Source organism: Brassica rapa, chromosome A01, assembly GCF_000309985.2.
Source record: "Brassica rapa cultivar Chiifu-401-42 chromosome A01, CAAS_Brap_v3.01, whole genome shotgun sequence".
NCBI lineage: Eukaryota > Viridiplantae > Streptophyta > Magnoliopsida > Brassicales > Brassicaceae > Brassica > Brassica rapa.
This window is the reverse complement of record NC_024795.2, coordinates 21,799,016-21,818,420: the sequence shown is the minus strand read 5'-3', so window position 1 is coordinate 21,818,420 and position 19,405 is coordinate 21,799,016. Positions and strand designations below refer to the sequence as shown.

At 32.3% G+C, this 19,405-nt stretch overlaps 3 protein-coding genes across 3 annotated transcripts; all 3 read left to right on the top strand.

The window, feature by feature from the left end:
- The first annotated feature begins 236 nt into the window (after nt 1–236).
- Nucleotides 237–2,051, top strand: LOC103835036 (septum-promoting GTP-binding protein 1). Its single transcript, XM_009111133.3, has 5 exons — nt 237–570; nt 792–915; nt 1,024–1,120; nt 1,214–1,253; nt 1,452–2,051. Exons 1-5 carry the CDS (start codon nt 244–246, stop codon nt 1,698–1,700), a joined length of 837 nt encoding a protein of 278 aa, XP_009109381.2. The 5' UTR covers nt 237–243; the 3' UTR covers nt 1,701–2,051.
- A 275-nt stretch (nt 2,052–2,326) lies between these two features.
- LOC103835026 (vascular-related unknown protein 1) lies at nt 2,327–5,239 on the top strand. Its single transcript, XM_009111122.3, has 3 exons — nt 2,327–4,291; nt 4,536–4,607; nt 4,882–5,239. Exons 1-3 carry the CDS (start codon nt 3,908–3,910, stop codon nt 5,065–5,067), a joined length of 642 nt encoding a protein of 213 aa, XP_009109370.1. The 5' UTR covers nt 2,327–3,907; the 3' UTR covers nt 5,068–5,239.
- A 3,338-nt stretch (nt 5,240–8,577) lies between these two features.
- Nucleotides 8,578–17,002, top strand: LOC103835016 (UDP-glycosyltransferase 71B2). The gene has a single exon (XM_033286910.1). The coding sequence runs from the start codon at nt 9,464–9,466 to the stop codon at nt 10,913–10,915; it is 1,452 nt and encodes a 483-aa protein (XP_033142801.1). The 5' UTR covers nt 8,578–9,463; the 3' UTR covers nt 10,916–17,002.
- The last annotated feature ends 2,403 nt before the right edge of the window (nt 17,003–19,405 follow it).

Here is a 19,405-nt window from a genome sequence, read left to right as displayed (position 1 = left end):
CCGGGAAAAAATGAGGAAACACATAAACCTAAAGAAGCTTTCACGTATATTCCTTTTCTCTCGCTCCCCTTTCCCTTTTTTCATGGCCAAAATGGAACCCATCAGCTTCTCTCTGGCCATCATCACATCTTCTTGAACCTGCATCCTACTTTCTATATCCTCTCAATTCTGCATCTTCTTCTTTGATTCTTGAAAACATTCTCCATTCTTATAATCACTCTAGAGAGAGAGAGAGATAGCAAAATGGCTCAGTCCTGTCTTAGAATCGTTCGAATCAACAATCTCAGGAACAGAGTGAACCGTCGGATATTGATTCTCCGTCGATTCACGCGACTTCTCTGGAGCAGAATAGTCGCTTTCTCTTCCAAAAGATCAGGGAGATATTCATTGCTGTCACGCGCCACCACTCCGTCTCCGCCTGTCTCTCGTCCTCAGCCTCCTCCCATCCCCGTCATACGCCGTACATCGGTGCACGAACACGATAACAGCCACCGGAGATCAGATTCGGATCTGGTTTCTCTTAAGATCAGCCTCTTAGGAGATCCCCAGATCGGAAAAACTTGCTTCCTGGTTAGTTTACATTAAAAGTCATTAAGTCTCTTTCAATTTTTCGAGTTTTAAAATCATTTTAAAAAAGTCATTAATCGGAACCAAAATAATAAAGGGGTTACTTGTTGTGTCCGGGTTCAAACCGACCGAACTGAATGTTAATTCTTAAAATTGGAATTTTCAATTTTCATTACTTATAAATATATATATATATATATTTAATAGTGATTTTAATTATGAAGGCCAAATATGTTGGGGAAGAGAAAGAAGTTGAGATGAGAGAGTTGGAGAAAGGGATCAGTTGTACGGACAAGATGTTATCCATGGGAGGTGCTCGCATTTCCTACAGCATCTGGGAACTAGAAGGTAACATTTTTCTGTAAGAATAGATTATGTAATGTTAGAAATGTTATGATACTTTAGTCTTGGTGGAATATTTAGCTTAATTAGAAAGTTAAATTAACATTTTTACAGGAGCTGAGAGATCACGGGATCAAATCCCCATGGCTTGCAAGGACTCTGTAGCCATTCTCTTCATGTTCGATCTCACCAGTCGTTGCACTCTTAACAGGTACAAATTACTGTTTAAGGCTTTTTAAAACATGAAAAGATTTTGAAAAAAATTGTTGAGGCTAAACTTCCTTTTATCTTTGTCATTATGCAGTGTTATTGGCTGGTATCAACAAGCTAGAAAGTATAATCAGGTGAGAGATTTAAATTTCATACACATCACTAGCATTTACCATTTTTATCTCTTTATAGTTAGTCTTGTTATATGAACTTGAATTGTTAACTGATCTAAATATGTTTTAAGATTCAGAGTTTTAAATCCAAATAGAATTGTAAAACTGATATGTTAGATGAGGGCAAAGCAAAACATTGATGTGCTTTTTTTTGTGCAGACGGCAATCCCAGTAATGGTAGGAACCAAGTTTGATGAGTTTATTCAGCTTCCTATTGATCTTCAATGGACTATTGCTAGCCAGGCGAGAACCTATGCGAAGGCGCTAAACGCGACGCTCTTCTTCTCGAGTGCTTCATACAACATAAACGTAAATAAGATTTTCAAGTTTGTCACGGCCAAGCTCTTCGACTTGCCATGGACGGTTGAGAGGAATCTCACCATCGGAGAACCACTCATCGACTTCTAGCATCTTCCACAAGTTTTTGTATATATATATATATATAAAAGAAAAAATCCGATTTATTTTTCATTCACCGCCGTGGGATGATCGGAGCACCGTTTCTAGCCGTTTTAAAAGCGAAATGGAGAGATGATGCGGCGGAGATTTCGCCCGCTTTCTTCATTATTTTCTTTCAAAAAAACAAGAAAAAAGAAAAGAAAACAGAGAAAAAATGGTACTGAGAGAAAAGTAGCATGGAAAAAAAGAGAGGAGATCGTGACATTTTTCTTATTATTTTTGTAATGTTTCCGCTTTCGATCACCACTGGAGAATTTTGGTTCCAGTAAATTCCAGAATAGTAAATACCATTTCGCTTTTGATTTTTTATTAATTTATTTATGTGGCCTAATATTACCTACTCACATCTATAGACACTAGAGTTCAAGCTCTCACTCTCAAGTTAGAAGATTAATCCGAATTCTCCCATTTTCTTTATAAAAACTAGTCTTGTTAATTATTTACTCGTAGCGTTTTTGATCACGTAAAGCAATTCTTTGGAGAGAGAACAAATGCAGACATGGTGAAATTTCTCTGATGATATCAGCCCTAATCAAACTTGTGGACAAAAGTTGTAAGGAACCGCATCGTTTCCATTAGAAGAGCAAGGATCCAAGAGTTTGAAGATGTGATATGCAGATGGTTTGCTCCACAAATCAGCAGATGAAACCACAAAAGCTCAACACTCTGCTTTAATAAATATCTCGATTTTTCTTTGTTTCAATTTTCCATTCTTAAAATCTCAAAAACCATTTATCATTCTTTATAAAAAAAAAATTTAGTTAAATCACATTCATCCAAAAAAAAAGTTGATCACGTAAATTTGTATTCCTATTATTTATATTTTCCTTTGTATCTCGAAATTTGTGTGTTTGATTGATAGAAGCTTTCGTCCAATTGCATAACTATTACGTCAGTTTACTAAAAAGGTATTTTTTTTTGTAACATGGCTTACGAAAAAGTTACAAGCTACTCGACCAATTTCACCACTACAAATGGTTATTATCCAAAGTTCCGTTATAAAAGTGATCCATTATTATAAGGTGACAAACAATCCGTCATCGTATTCCATTTTCACATGTTTGTGCACATCACATCCAATTCCAAACTGTTTCAAGTGTCATCATTTTGTAACGGCCAAACGATAAAAGAAAGAAAGTCTACATATTTGGCATTGCCATTCTCACGCAACATCAAACGTAGTCAAGTTCAACGAACATAACATTCCTCCTCCCCTCTCCTTTTATTTTGGTTTGTATTCGGTTACAAATTTAATAAAAGTTTTCCCTTTAACAAGTTGGGTTTAATTATTTATTTATTCTTTGAAGTAGCAAAAAGAACTACAAATCTGGTGGCCACATCAGGAAGGCATATTGGGCTATTTGTATTACTTTTCACACTGACCAACCCTTAATGAGTTCATTTTTATTTAGAAAATTCCTTTATGTAATCCTCGTGGTGGTTTGGTGTTGGTTTTGTCTACGTTTTATTTGATCATCATCAATCATTTTACATAATGTATATAATATATACTCATACCATTCAACATTGTTAACTTGCATAAATGAATTTGATGGAAAGCAATGTCTCATCTAATAATATATAAATGGCCACAAATCAACGTAAGTTGGGGCAAATCTCATCTAAGTTTATTAAAGGGTCAAAACGACTGATAAGAAGACATCATTGAGAAGAACAAAACCATACAAATCTTAAGTTTAACAATATCCTACTTTTGAAAAAATAATGTAAACGTTTTGTTCCACATATTTGTATACATATGCAAATATTTTAGAAAATAAAAATGGACTTGTATATCGGTTTTTCACTAAAAAATGTATGAATTATGTTAGAACTTAAACATCATTTCTAAAGTAGCTTAATGTCACATGGAACTTCTTCAGAAGTCCCTCGTTGGCTTTTGGTTTTTCATCAATAATGTTGATCAACGCTTTGGGATCCATGTGATGACTACATCAAGATTCCGATTGTTATCTCTCCAATTAATTTTATTTCGCCTTTTTAAAATACCATGAAATTTAACGACCTCTATATATATATATATATATATATATATATATATATATATATATATATATATATATATATATATATATCCAACACAACCACTTAAAGAACTATTCCATTTTATCTTGGGTTATTCCTCCTTTCTCCACATGATGGATACATTCTCTTGTAATACTTATGAACAAAATCACTCCCCTTTCGATCATCAGGATGATGTTGTTGATATTGATGATCATGATCATCATCATGCTGGTGATCATGAAGAAGAGAGTGGATGGACAACTTATCTCGACGATTTCTCAAATCAATACAGAACTCATTGTGAAGACAGCGATCATCAAGACAAGAGTTCTTGTTCGCTTCTTGGCGTCTCTCCTTCTCTGATCTCCGACGCCGCCACTGACGCCTTTTCCGGCCGGAACTTTCCAGTTAATTTTCCGGCCAAGTTGAAGTTTGGGAAAGCAAGAACCAAAAAGATTTCTGAGGATGACTCTCTAGAGGACACGGCTAGCTCTCCGGTTAATAGCCCTAAGGTAACCTAATCCAAATACAACATGATCCAAGGTTGAAAATTTTATCATAAATTTCTTTTATATTTTCTTTTGGTGCAAATCGATGGACTCTTTATAAGTTTTAATAAGATTGTAAGACATGATTGATTATCATGACACATAAACCTCAAATAATTACTATGCCTTTTTATTTATCTCTTTTTGTAGTATCTCCCTTAATAGTAGTTAGAGCAAATTACAATTTTATGTGAATGGTATTGAACAGGTCAGTCAGGTTGAACATATTCAGACGCTTCCTAGAAAAACTGAGGACTATGTCTCTTCTAGTTTCGTTATGGTAATCTCTCTACTCTTCTTTCATACATATATATTACATGTTCTATCTATCCATTTGAATTAAATTCTTTTATAATACATACGGAAAATAAAAAGAAGTTTCATATTGCACAATACTTTATTAAGGCAGACTTGTTCCTTTATTATTAGAAAAAAAAATCAATATTTGTTTGTCTGATTATAAGGAAGGTTCAATGATCTTTTCGTATCAACAATCTTACATTATATCTAACGGAGATAACACGTAAATATGTTTTTGATGTGTGGTATTGTAGAGAACTACGAGAGGCATGGTGGATAATCAGATCCAAATCCAAGAAGGGTATGAACAAAGTATGACGATGACGAGGAATCTTGGAGAAGGAAACATCAACAACAATAACAACAATATGGACTTGAGGAGTAGAGGATTATGTGTCGTTCCTATTTCCATGTTGGCTAACTTTAATGGTCGCTTCTGAATGATAATCAATTCTAATTTAAACACCCTTGTGAACTTGGTGGTGCTTATATATGTACCCGTCTTGAATATATTTGCTTGAAAGTGGGTACATCGTGGTGTGTAAGTGATTAATTATATATATATAGTTTGTGTAAATATATATAAGCGCATATCGGTGGGATATTTGTAAATCCTACAACGTATATGTTTGTAAACATATCGAGGAGCTACCATTTCATAAAGCATATTAAAGAAAGCTTTCGGAAATCGACACACGATTATCTATCTCTATAAAGTTTTGAGAGAGTTATACCTAGGTCATTGAAGGTTATATATGTAGATTATGCGTCTACCGTATGGGAAAGATTATTATAACGCTCCGACCGTCCACGGTTAATGGGCCACCCACGTCTGCTCTTTCGGCCTGTAGACCCATCTCGTTCCAACAGTCGGTGCATTAATTTATTAAAGGCACGAAATCATTGTTTACTAACCCTACAATCACCATATGACCTTTTTTGTGCTTTAGCCTCACTCACACATATCACAAATCAATTCTTGATAAGTCACTCATTTTTTCACTACTCCAACCTAAGCATGTTTAACTCTGGAGTTCTAAACGAATTTGTGACGGAAAAATAAGTCAACTTTGGTAACATAGATAGTCAAATCAATCATCTTAAAACTTTCCATATATAACAACTCATGATGTTACAATTATATAGATACATTTCGTTTAATGTAGACATGATAAGATTATACGACTGAAATTAATATCTTCACACGAAGTTGGTACAATTGATCCGTTTAAAAAAAATTTGAAAGTTCGGGCCAGTATAGAAATTCATCAATCTAACTACTTTATTAAATGCTACATTACATTACATATTCAAAATTATATTTATGGTTTAAAAATGAATAAAATCTGACCAAATGTTTGACACACTTTTTATTATATATGAACTGTTCTGTTAGCCGTCCGAGCTCCAAGCTTCCAAACGTAATAAGCTAAAAAAAAATGTTATAGAGTAGTTCATAACTTCATAACCAATCATTCAAATCAAATTACATTATCCAAATATATATTATGTACATATCTCTCGCTCTCTCTCCATATGTGTATATAATGTCGACGCATATCTCATAGGTCATCTGTGTATATATGTATAGTCCTTACCTTAAGATGGTTGGAGAAGTGATGTACTTTCCTTACCTTAAGATGGTTGGAGAAGTGATATACTTTCTTCCTTTTCAATTAAAATAGTTTCAACTTACATATACAGGTTTACGGAATCTCTATATTTGGCTAAAAGAATTGATGTCAGATTCAGACTTTTTTTTAAAATATATATTTCGTACACTACAAAAGAAGTCCACATTGATAGCACAGTACGATAGCTTGTTTTACTGAACAGCTATCGTAGATTATTAAAAAAAAAATGTGGAGTATAATAGCGTTGTATAAACGCTATGATAGAGTTTCATTAAGCAGAAACCCAAAATTAGCTTTTCTGCGTAAACACTTAGTGAAAATCATTAATCAACTCACTTTCCTTCTCTCTAATCGTGTTTTCCCTCTATCTTTCCTAATTATCCCCTCTTTCTCATAGAACTCTAAAATCAAGTGAGCTCCATTCTCCAAATCGAAACACTGGTCCGCCTCTCCCATCCGCCAATTCAGAGTCCATTCCGTCGCTGAAGGTATATATCGGAGGTCCACATTGCGCCATCTCTCTCAATAGTTAGCTCAAATCGAAGAGATGTTTTCATTATTTTATTTCATGTTTTCATTTCTTGTTTGCTTAGATTTCATCTTTGCTTTGATTTCGATTTAGACTTATAAGGATTCGATTCGTGAAATAAAATTTATTTGCATGTATTCGTTTGCGTTTTAGTTTTATCATTTTGATTACTTGTTACTGATTCGATTACTTTCGGGATTCATATATTGACCTCTTGAATATCTTCCTTGCTGTATAGACCTATATTTGTTAAATTTTCGTGCTAAAAACTAAGTAGTGATAGCTTAGTAGTAAAAAAATTAGGGTTTAGTATAGACCTATATGTCATGAATTCACTGTAAACAAAGTTGCTATTTGGCCAGTTTAGATTTGGCGGTCGACTCATTCAATTTCCATGGTAATCCTGTAACATATAATATTCTCTTGCATTTGTCGGAAGGCATTCTAAATTTAAGTCAAACCATGCAGTATTCAGTGCACTCTATATCACTAGGCCTGTTTTTCCAAAAATGTCTGTATCAGCCAGTAAAGCATATAAAACACCCTTCGTGTTAGGTGATCGATCAAGTCCTCAACAATAATTTATTCTTATACAACAAACTAATATAAACCATTTGAAACCTAAAACAATATCCATCACAATATATTAAACGTAATAGATGCAGTGTCTAATCAATTTGGTTATGATTAGACGTAATATTAAATGCTGTTTAAAATGAATTTATATATTCAGTTAGTTCGTTTCAGTTTTGATTAAGAAGCTTCATAGTTTTGCATATTAAAATGGGCATCGGTTAAGAGATTTAACCTTTTTGGGTTTTTAATCCAGTACATCAAGACAATGTTCAATCTTCAATAGATTCAATAATTTCCCAGCTCCTTAAGAGCTGGATAAATTGTTGCAAAGTTGATAATACATCACTTAACGTTAGTTCAAATATTATTAAAGGTACGTAACCGATCAATTATTTGAGGTATGATTAATCAGAGATTCCCACACTTCCAAGAAAATATTTACAAACAAGTATTGGATAAAACAACCTTAAAATCGTCTAACTGTCAAATCAGATCCTTTGAGAATCTCTTCAATGATTTTTATTCTTCGCTTTGTCTTAAATGATAAAATGATTTATTTTAGGCATGGATATTTGGGATTCCAATCGGGTTTTGGTTTTGTCCAATCGGATTTTGGTTTTTCGGGTCTATAAAAATCAGCCCCATTCGAGTTATATAAGAGTTCGGTACGGGACCGGTTCGGGTTCTATCGGGTTCGGATCGGAGTTAGTAAATTTTCAAAGAACCGGTACAACCCGACGTACTTCGGGTTCGGATCTCAATCGGTTCTACGATTTAAAAGTACCTGGTTTGTGCCTACTTTATAACCAAAACATAAGTAAAATCGATTCTTCGGTTTTAAAGTACATGATTTGTACCTATTTTGTAACTAAAACATAAGTAAAATCGATTCAAAAATAAGAAAGAAACATCAAACGTGATCATTCAAAATGATACGAAAGGTAAACATAGTTACTGATAGAAAGAAAACCAAATTCTCATGAAATGAGAAACATTATTCAATGAAAATAAAACCAAAATCTAAAAACTTCAAGCATCAAAAGCCACCTTCAACCATCAACCGTCATGTAATAGATAATTATTTTAGATGTTCAATAATATCTTAGTATATTTTAGAAACATATTAGAAATTGAGATCATGTTTGGTACAAGTATTTTTTGGGATTTTGAATGTTTCGAATTTTATCGGATATCCATTTAGGTTTGGGTTCGATTCCGATAATACACATAACCCGAAATACCATAAAACAAGATTCATTCGGTATTTGTGTTGGGTTCGGATCGGTTCGGATTTGTTTTTATCGGATTTGGTTCGATTCGGATTTTCAGGTTCGGTTTATTTTCCCAGCCCTAATTTATGTTTTTGACATCATGATAAAATGATTTATGTTGGCTATTTAAAATTAACGTTAGTAAATATGATACATAGTTAAAATATAAATGAATTTAAAACATAAAAAATTATAAATATAAACTAGTTTATGTTTATATGGATGATTTATAGATTTTTGATAGTTTAATGGTTTTTATCAGTTTAATAACTCTCAGATCTCAATCCAGCTACATGACTTGTTTATGTCTGGCCCAGTTATTAGATCCAACCCGGCTATGTAACCGGTTTATGGTCGAACCCGTTTTAACTATCAGTCGGTCCGGTTTTAGAAACATTGGTGCTAAGAGAAGAAAAAAAAAACTCATAAATGAGGGATTTGCATTTGGTTTAACTTACAACCAAAAAACCTCAAACGATGCAATCATGCAAATATCATCCTAGGTCCAAAATCTCAAAATCTAGATATCGGAAAGCCCATCAGCTCATCGAAATCTGATTCGTCTCTGCAAAACAATTTCAACATAGCAACGAAATCAAACAGCAGCCCCTCAAAGGGAAGAAAATATAATTCTATTGGCTTGCCATTCGTCGCTAATGGATATTAGACAAATGGCAGCTAGTGATTGAATCATAAGATTTTTGTTGACAGGTAGAATTTTGTATTTAAGAAGCCATAGGCTCGTAGAACTCTCTAACTGTGAATAAAAGTATTTCACTAATTAGGCCATACCTTTCTCTCTCAACTATTTTTCAAAAACCACTAAATGAAACTGGAGCTAGTCCTCATACCATCAACTGGTGACGGCCACCTCCGGCCACTAGTGGAGGTTGCTAAGCTCCTCCTTGACAACGATGATCATCTCTCCATCACCGTCATCATCATCCCTTCCATGCACGGATTCCAAACCACAAGCTATTCCTCCTACATCGCTTCTCTCTCCACAACTTCCAATGACCGCCTTCGCTTCAGCTTCATATCATCTGCCGATAGACCAAACTCTCCTGACGCCGAGCCTAATTTCATCTCCTACATGGAGAGTTATAAACCGGTGGTGAAAGCTACGGTGGCTAAACTCACTGACTCTGCTCAACCTCCCTCTAGCCGGCTTGCTGGCTTCGTGATGGACATTTTCTGCACGACGATGATTGACGTTGCGAACGACTTTGGCGTTCCGACATACTTGTTCTATCCTTCCAACGCCACGTTTTTTGGATTACAGATACATGTGCAGTATCTTTGCGACGTTGAGAAGTGCGACATCATCAGCGAGTTGAAAGATTCAGACACTGAGTTGGAAGTACCTTGTCTGACTCGCTCTTTACCAGCCAAGTGCTTCCCATCCGTGTTGTTAAACAAGGAGTGGTTACCTGTTTTTCTAAGGCAAGCCAGAAGATTCCGCGAAACTAAAGGTTTCTTGGTGAACACGTTTGCTGAACTTGAGCCACAAGCTATGAGTTTCCTCTCCAGCGGAGATAATAATCTTCCCACGGTTTACGCGGTTGGGCCGGTTTTAAGTGTCGAAAACAACGGTTTAGACTTGGCCGACGATAAACAAACGGAGATCCTACGGTGGCTCGATGACCAGCCGGATAGATCAGTTGTGTTCCTCTGCTTCGGGAGCATGGGAGGTTTCAGTGAGGATCAAGCCAAAGAGATTGCCATAGCGCTTGAACGAAATGGCCATCGGTTCATCTGGTGTCTTCGCCGTGCTACACCGATGGGACCTCCCGAAGAATTCACGAATCTTGAAGAGATTCTCCCGGAAGGGTTTCTAGACCGGACATCAGAGATTGGTAAGATTATCGGTTGGGCCCCACAGAGGGCCGTGCTGGCGAGTCCAGCCATTGGAGGGTTTGTCTCGCACTGTGGTTGGAACTCAATACTTGAAAGTCTATGGTTCGGAGTTCCCATAGCCACGTGGCCGCTTTATGCGGAGCAACAGCTTAACGCATTCGAGATGGTGGAGGAGCTGGGGCTAGGGGTGGAGATACGGAATCATTTTCAAGGAGTATATATGGCGGAGGAGACGGAGATGGAACTGATGACGGCAGAGGAGATAGAGAGAGGAGTTCGTTGTTTGATGGAGAAGGATAGCGATGTGAGGGATAGAGTGAGGAAGATGAGTGAGAAGAGCCACATGGCAGTGATGGATGGTGGATCTTCGCATGCTGCTCTTGTAAAGTTTATTCAAGACGTTACTCGTAATATCTCTTGAATGTTGGAGATATGGTGAACGTTCCAAAAAAAAACATCGTATTATCTTTTTACCAAAAAAAAAAACCCCATCGTATTAGTCTCCATAATGGCGATGTCCATGGCTAGGTTTGAATTTTCCATGACGTTGATAATGAGTTATTATAAGAACGTTACTTTTGAACTTTTTTTTTTTTGAACATACGTTAAAGGTGCATTACCTTGTGATTCAAGTATTCGGTATCCGGTTATTTGGATTGAGATTAGAAGATGAAGACCGGTTCAGTAACTTGATTTGTACCGGGAGCCGTAAACCAAGTGAAGACCTTCTAGTTGCGATAGCGGGTTTGATCATCATCAATGGTATAAAAGAGTCGTTGTTGACTCATCTTCTTGTAACAGAATAGAGAGAGAGAAAGCGATAGAGAGAGAGATTCTTATCGCCATTGTAGCTTGCTCTTGAGCTTGGATTCTTCTTCTGAGTGTATTGCCAGGATTGATCTGGCCCCAGTGAGTAACTCCTCACATCGAGGACGAACACTGGATGAACAATCTCTCGTGTCTCTGCTTTACGTTTCTTTAAGTTTCTTTCAAACGAGTGACAAAGATCGAGAGTGGTGTGAGGTTAAGTTGATCGTTGACGAATCGAATCGTAACAAATAGGTCATGCTCATATTTTAGTAGAATAGATAGACACAGCATTCCAGACGTTGAACAAGTGAACCTTTGAATTTTTACTTGGCTACCATTCTAAACAATGTAACTGTCAAACAACGTACCATTTGCGTAACTGAGCTTTCTAAAGGTAATTGCAAATGGGCCGGAGTAATTCAAAGCCCTTTTCGATTTATTTCGTCAAAAAGTCTAACTTAATTGTTAAACAAGCAGATAAATTCGGACTATAAACCCCCACTAACCATATTAGACAAACGATTAATTAAGCCTATTGTTGCTGATTGGTCTGGCCAAGCATTCCGGTATCCACCTCAGCGGCTAGGCCGCCCACTAGGCATTACAGGCTTTATCCACTTTACTATACATATATAATGTCTATTTTGTTTTAAAGTACTGCATTCCAATTGAAGCTAGAGATTAGACGCTGCTTAGACGTCTTGTTGACCACTAATATGGATTCATGAGACGTGAGAACTTTAAATTTAAAATAGTCTAATAGTCTATCATACTTAGTGGGGAAGTTAGTACTTAGTAGTCTTAGCTAGACTTATAATTGTGCACTTTTATTTTATTTTATATTGAAGAAAAAATAGTTTAAAACGTTTTCTTTTTCTTTTTTTAATATGCTAAAGGATAACAAATAGTTTTTTTTTGCTTAAAAGGATAACTAATAGTTTAAAATGCAAAAGATAAAGACAGTGAATGATTAAAAGAGATGAATCAAAAGTCTCACAAGACTCTCAAGCCAAGCAAAAGATTATTTCTACGCCAACACCCGTGAAAAATTGGCGATCGCACAGTTGTTAAGACATCTTCAGGGATAACCTTTTACACGTTTTCATGGGTTTTATCTGGATGATGATTTCGTTCACGTTCGTACGTGAATTACCGTTTAAAAATTGTCATTTTTGTTAACTCAAATAAAATCTTAACTCAAACATATAAAGTCTTTTTGCAAAAAAAAAAAAAAACATATAACCTCTTGATTTTATTTTAATATAAGCACTGATCTAAATATTTCTTTCTTGTTTCAAGGATTTTCTTAGTAAAGGAAATAAAATCCAACAAAGTTTCTACTAAAAATTGAATAATCCATGTTGAATTCTGAATATTTTTAAATTTGAAACTATTGCTTTTTGTGGTAAAGGGTTTTATTAATTAAGGAGATGAATTGCAACAAAAGTTTATACTAAAAAAGTAAACCATGTTGAAAGGAATTAACCAATTTCGTAAGCCTGTAAAGTGGATCTGCCAACAACTCTTTGCTGCCAAACGAGAAGGAGAAGATATGGAAGCTTTATTTGGTATTATACTGGGTCAAATTTTTCTACCACTCTTAGATTTATTGACCAATCAAAATTATACAAATCATAAACCAAAATGTATATGCAAGAAAATAACCATTAGGTATTGTGTCTAAGCCACTGCAGGACGACCTTTTATTTTGCAAGTTCTATCGGTTTAAGAAATAGCTCCAAAACATGTTAAAGTGACTTCCAAACAATAATCCTTCGTTACTTACTGGTTTCTTGTACGATTCATTTTTTTTCTTTTTATTAACAGTCTTCCTAGTATTCTCGTTTGTTTCTGTTTTTGTTTAAAAAATCTAAAAAATATCAGCAATGTCAAATCTAAAGAGGAAGACAAGATATAATAGAGACGAGGAGGTTTTGGCAATTAAACATGACCACAAAACATATTTGAACAACCTCTTTTGTGGGGGTGGGGTATTGTATTTTCATACTCTTTTACAAATATAATCATGTATTTTTAATCATATTAATGATTAAATTGTTACTTTGTTTCTCTAAATTTGTTAACCTGGACATTCAGGAAAGAATATGTTGCAAAATATAAAATTTACTTTAAATATGCTCATTTGGAAAACATATGGTAAGAAGATTTTCTTTGGAAGTTCTCTTAATAATTTATTGCCTTCATAAATCAAGTTAAAAGGTAAAGCTCTGTTATAATTACTATAAATGTATAAGCAATTATTGGACTCATTTCAATATTATGAAATCTCATAAAACGTTTTTTAAATATTCAAAGAAGGTATCAGTTTAGTTAATTTCGTATTAACAATTTAGTAATATTATTATTTATTTGACATCAATTAGCTGCTTATGTTTTCAGACTATTAAGAATTAACTAATCTGCAAGAATATTATATTGACGTTCGATCTATGGCTTCAAAAATCTGGATGTCCGTAATGGTATTCTAAACGTGTGAATAGTGTCGGTCGTAATGGAAATTAAAAAATCGTGTGCTTCTATTTCTGTTTAAAATATTTACATTGTTGACCATTCTTTTATTAAAATCTTTTTTGAACTTATTTTTATTAAAATATATAGTAATTTAATTAGCTAATGTCTGAAAATGATTTAAAGAGGTAGAAGTTTAATTCTTTAGACTTCAGGTCTGTTTGGTAATGGCCGTAATTTTAAAAAACATTATTGTAGAAATTTTTTTATAGATTTTTTGCTGTAGTTTTAGATTTTATTCCTGTAAAATTTTATGGAAAGCTTTAAAAAATTGTTGTAGATATTTGATTTTACAGAATACTTGTATAGTTGTAGGTTATTTCAAAAAGTGTGATTCTAATTTTTAATTAAAACTTGATTACTGTAAATTTAGTGCTATAAAAATAAATAGGGCTGGATACACTGGTGGATCTAAAAATATTTTTGACTCAGGGCAAATTTATTTAATATATAATTAATTTTATAAATTTTGTTTATCTAATAATATTATAATTAAATGATAATATCAAAATTAAATAACTATTATTAAAAATGATTTGATAAATAAATTATATTCTAAAAAAACAACTCAATAAAAAGTGTAAGAAACTAGAAAAATATACAAAATGGTTTCAAAAAAATATATTTATTTTTCATTTTTTGAACACTTTTACAATTTATAGAATAAAAAAATTCAAAATGTTGTAAGAGAATACAACAAATATGTTAAAATCAATAAATTAGATGCAACCATTATTACAGAGTTAATTGGAAAGTAGTTTTTTAGACAGAAAAATAAATAAAATAAAAATAAAATAAGTGTGCAAAACAAATAAAAAGAATGAGACTAGAAGAAATGGCAACTATAGTTTTCTAGAATAGAAATAAAGAAAAGTTAAATCATGCCATTGTTTAAGAGATGAAACTAGAAGGTTATTTTCTATTTTAAATAATAAATAACTTCAAAATTAAAACAGTTATGCAAAAGAACAAAGGTTTCGAACATAAAACAAGGGGGCAGAGGTTTCTACGTAATGGGGGCAACAACCACTATGACAAGCGTACACTTCACAATCTTGCTATAGTTCTAACTTTTTATCATAATTTAATGGGGGCAACTGCACCCTCCCGACCTCCCTACACAACGTGTATCCGCCCTTGGCTGGACAGCACATACAGTAACTACCAATCATACCATTTGTTAACAAAAAAAAGTTGTTAACCTTATAAAGCTTATAAATTTAATTCTCCGAGTCAAAATGTTTTAAAACCGGGCCTGGATGTAGAAAAAAAAGAGAGTACATATATTTACGAGTATTTCAAGACTTAACTAGATTTTGATCCGCGCGCCCGTGCGGATGTATTTTTTTAAAAAAATATGATGTTATATTTTTTTTATGTCATTATATAGGGTTGGACAAAAAAATTAAATTCGAAAAATCGAACCGACCCCAATCCGAATAAGTAGTACCAAATCCGAACCGAAATTGATTAAATAACCGAATTATTCAAAATTTTAATATTTGATGAACTGAAACATAATCTGATATGAACCGAAGTAATTTGGGTATCCAAAATAGATTTATATACTTATATATATTAATTATTTTTAGACTTAATATATATAAAAGCATCCATAATATATATGATACTTTTAAGTTCGTTTAAATAGTGGAAAATATATACAAATAATCAAACGTAAATATCTAAAATAGTTAAAATATACTCAAAACTCCAAAATACTTAAATAATTATTAATTCTCTATCCAAATATTTAAACCAAACCAATTTAAATTGGTTATCCAAATCCGAACCGAATCCTCAAAGATCTGAACCAAACACAAAATCCCAAATAGACCCGAAAACGAATCCGAACACCCACCCCTATATGTGTCATCATAAGTTATAAAAATATGTGTTATCATATAATTAATCGTATTTTATATGTACCATCAAATAAGTTTTCTTATAATTAATAATATTTTATACGTACAATCATAAATAATCACATATATTATATTTTTAAATTTTAATGTGAAATATAAAAACCATAACTTAAGTTGTTGTTAGAAATTGGACTTTGTATTGTATTTTTCTAATATATATGGAAAATATTTTTATAATAGTTATTAGAAAATATTTTAGTAAAAATTAAATTTTGAATATATGTATATTTTTGAATGAATTTTTGATATAAATAAATTTGAAATTATTATTTTGATTTGAATATTTATATCAAGTAACATAAACCCATTATTTTTTAATATATTGTAATGGACTTCCAATTTTCTTAATAACATAAGTCAATTACATGTTTTCCCCAACTTAGTGTTATTTATATTTCCAAACAACATTATTTTTTTGAACTGCTATCTATGTTGCCAAACAAAAGCTTAAAGTAATTCTAATTAGTAAGATAGATTTTGCCATGTGGTATAATTCCATACGCCATACTATTGCGTCTCTAATTACTATTCATTATTATTGCTATTACTTTAATGTATATACATTTATATTCGATTATTACGAATCAGAAACTTATTTGTGTAAATGGAAAGGAAAAATGTGATAGTGGGATTTGGTGATTATCGTCGGTATCTTTCCTTTTCATTGTTCCTTCTTTATTTGGCCAGTTGTATTGTTTTTTTTTTTTTTTGAAGATTGTGGCCAGTTGTATAATTGTTCCTTCAATCAAAGTGAAAAAGTGTCTTTTCTGGAAATTTATAATATCAAACGCTGTTTGAAATGTTCCGGTTTTCAAAAAGAGAGAGATTAATCTCGAATACCCTCACGAGTGACGTCAGTGCATGGCGCATGGCAGCAAGAAGAATAAGGAAACTAAACAGCAAAAAAAGAAGAGATTTATAGAACAACAGTGGCAAATAGAGCATTTGTACATTTTTGATAATCTAAGAACATGATCTATATAGACACATAGATCCATGGATGATCTCTAACTCTCTAAGGGCAACTCCATTGCTAGTCCTTATTATGAAGTCCTAAGGGTTTTTTATTAATATTGTTCCTTTAAGATACAAAGGCAAGAAACATATGGAAAAGAGGAGTTTATTGGTAGGACTTAAAGTTGTTTCTTAGTAATATTTTTATTTAATAATTGATTAGTTTTAAATAAATATTAAACATTTTATTGAATTATAAAAAACTTAAGCAGTACAAACTTGCATAAAGATTGGTGAGAGTCGGGAGAGACGAGAGAGTCGGGAGAGACGAGAGCGACGAGAGAGTGATGATCGGACGAGAGATCGGAGAGGATCGATCGCCTTCGGTATCGCTGTTCAGATAGAGAAACAGGAGAGAGGAGAGAGTTGTGAGACGAGAGAGTTCAGTTGATGCCCTAATTTATTCTCTCCAATCAAACGCTGCCACCTGTGCCCAAGGACCAGCCGACAAAATCTCTTAACAAAGGACTTTCGGTCCAGATATCTTAGCTATTTCATCATTTTTCATTTTCTTTTAAGCCCAAATAGTTGTAGGACTTGTTTTCAGGATCCCAATAAGGATGCCCTAAGTTATTCTAACCATGTCGCTAATTATCTGACTGCATAGCAGGATGAGCTTCCGAGCAAGAAAACAATTTTTACTTTCGGATGATTTAGTGGAATTAGATTTTCTTGTTAGATTATACTAGATTTTTTAACCGAATAAGATATTATATGTATTTCTCAATTCTAAAAAAATAATGTATAATATTGTATTACATTATTTAAATAATATAAAATAAGACTACATAACATAAATATATTTTTAAATTTTCTTTGTGTAAATCATTATGTTGTTTGATTGTTGTACTTGATTCACATATTTGCATAAATATTTGTGATAGATAAATAACTATATTTTTATTATCAGTAAATAATATATATTTATTATATAATATATGAAAAATAAAATTATTTACTTTTTAAACAAACTTGTCTCATGTTGGGGACTCGGTTATAGACATATCATATTCGAATGAGACATTTTTACAGTTATCAATCTTCTCAACAGTCAAGAAACAAATCTGAATATCAAAACAATATCTCATACGATCTCTTTGTGGAATAATTCATATGAAGAAATTGAACGTATGCATCAAAAATGACTGGAAATAGATGTGCAGATGTGTTATCTAATTCAGATTTTCAAAAGTACTATTCATAGTTCATATATCATTTATGTCCATCCTATTTTTTTGTCCATCCATTCTTAAAAATTTTGAAATAACTGATGTTAATTAATAATAAACTTTTGGCTGGCAAAAAAAAATCAAATTTGTCTAATTATCGCTTAAATATTTTATTAATATTGTCTAAGAAGCTTTTAAGTGATATCATAGTTTAATTTTTATTAGTTTTTTTGTTAATTTTTAGAGTTTTTTGTATTTAAGATTATTTTTCATATTAAGCTTCTATATCTTTCACAGAATTGATATATATATTTATCATAAAAATTACCATCAAATTAGTTTTACTTATTTATTATTTTGTTTTTAATGAAAATACACTTTTTAAATAATTTAATTTAAAATAAAATTATATATTAATTTGATGTATTCTAACAATTTGATTGATTTAATTAATTTTCTTTGGTGGATAACTTAAAAAGTTTTCATATGAATCGGGGAAAGCAAGCTTATGTTGTTATATTATATTTATTTGTGTATATAGAATCTATATATAATGCTAGTGTAATAAAGAAAGAACATTATTTTTTTGTAACTTCAAAAAGATACATTATTACAATTTGAAATTAATCAAAACTGAATAAAATGGTAGTTAAATATTTGTAAATCTAAATGCTTTTTTTCTTGATTAGTTGGATTCTCATGAAAAGAAATCGATAGGTTAAATAAATGTTTCAAAATTTGTTCTGTTATTGTTTTGTCTATAAATTATAAAATTTATTGAATTGATATATTTAATTATTGCATCTTTAAATAATAGTTTATTAAGACATTAGAGAAACATGTTTTGAGTTGTTTTGTCAAAATTGTACAAAAATCTATGCTTTTCATATTTGTCACGAAAATTTATATGTTAAACTTACTCTTACAAAATTCTTAACTTTGTCACGAAAACAAAAATCTATGTTTTTTTTATATTTGTCAATGTTCTCACACTTTTAAATAATATATTAGCTTAGTCACTTACTTATTTTTTTTTACAAAACAAAGTATCGGAGTCTGTAAAGTTGAATTCATATTATTGTAACTGTACATAAGAGTATGTGATTACATACTTGGTGATTCTTGTATATGTGTCCAAGAAAGTTTCAATGGCTTAGTGGTAACTGCCATATATTTATGTCATATACTAATCCGGGGTTCGATCTTTTCTTTCGCATTGTTTTTTCATTTTTTAACAAAAAAATAAATGAGATGACGTGGCAACTTCGGGTTCTCTGATTGGTTGATTTTCCTATCCTACGTGGACAGCCTATCTGAAGCTTATATTATTCTCCTTTTATTACTTATACTAGAGATTTTTTCCGCGCTTCGCGCGGATTGTGTCTGATAAATTTATTTTATTTATAATATTATTTGTCGGTTTTTTTTTTTACATTAACTTCTTGTTTTTTCCAATGTTAGTTT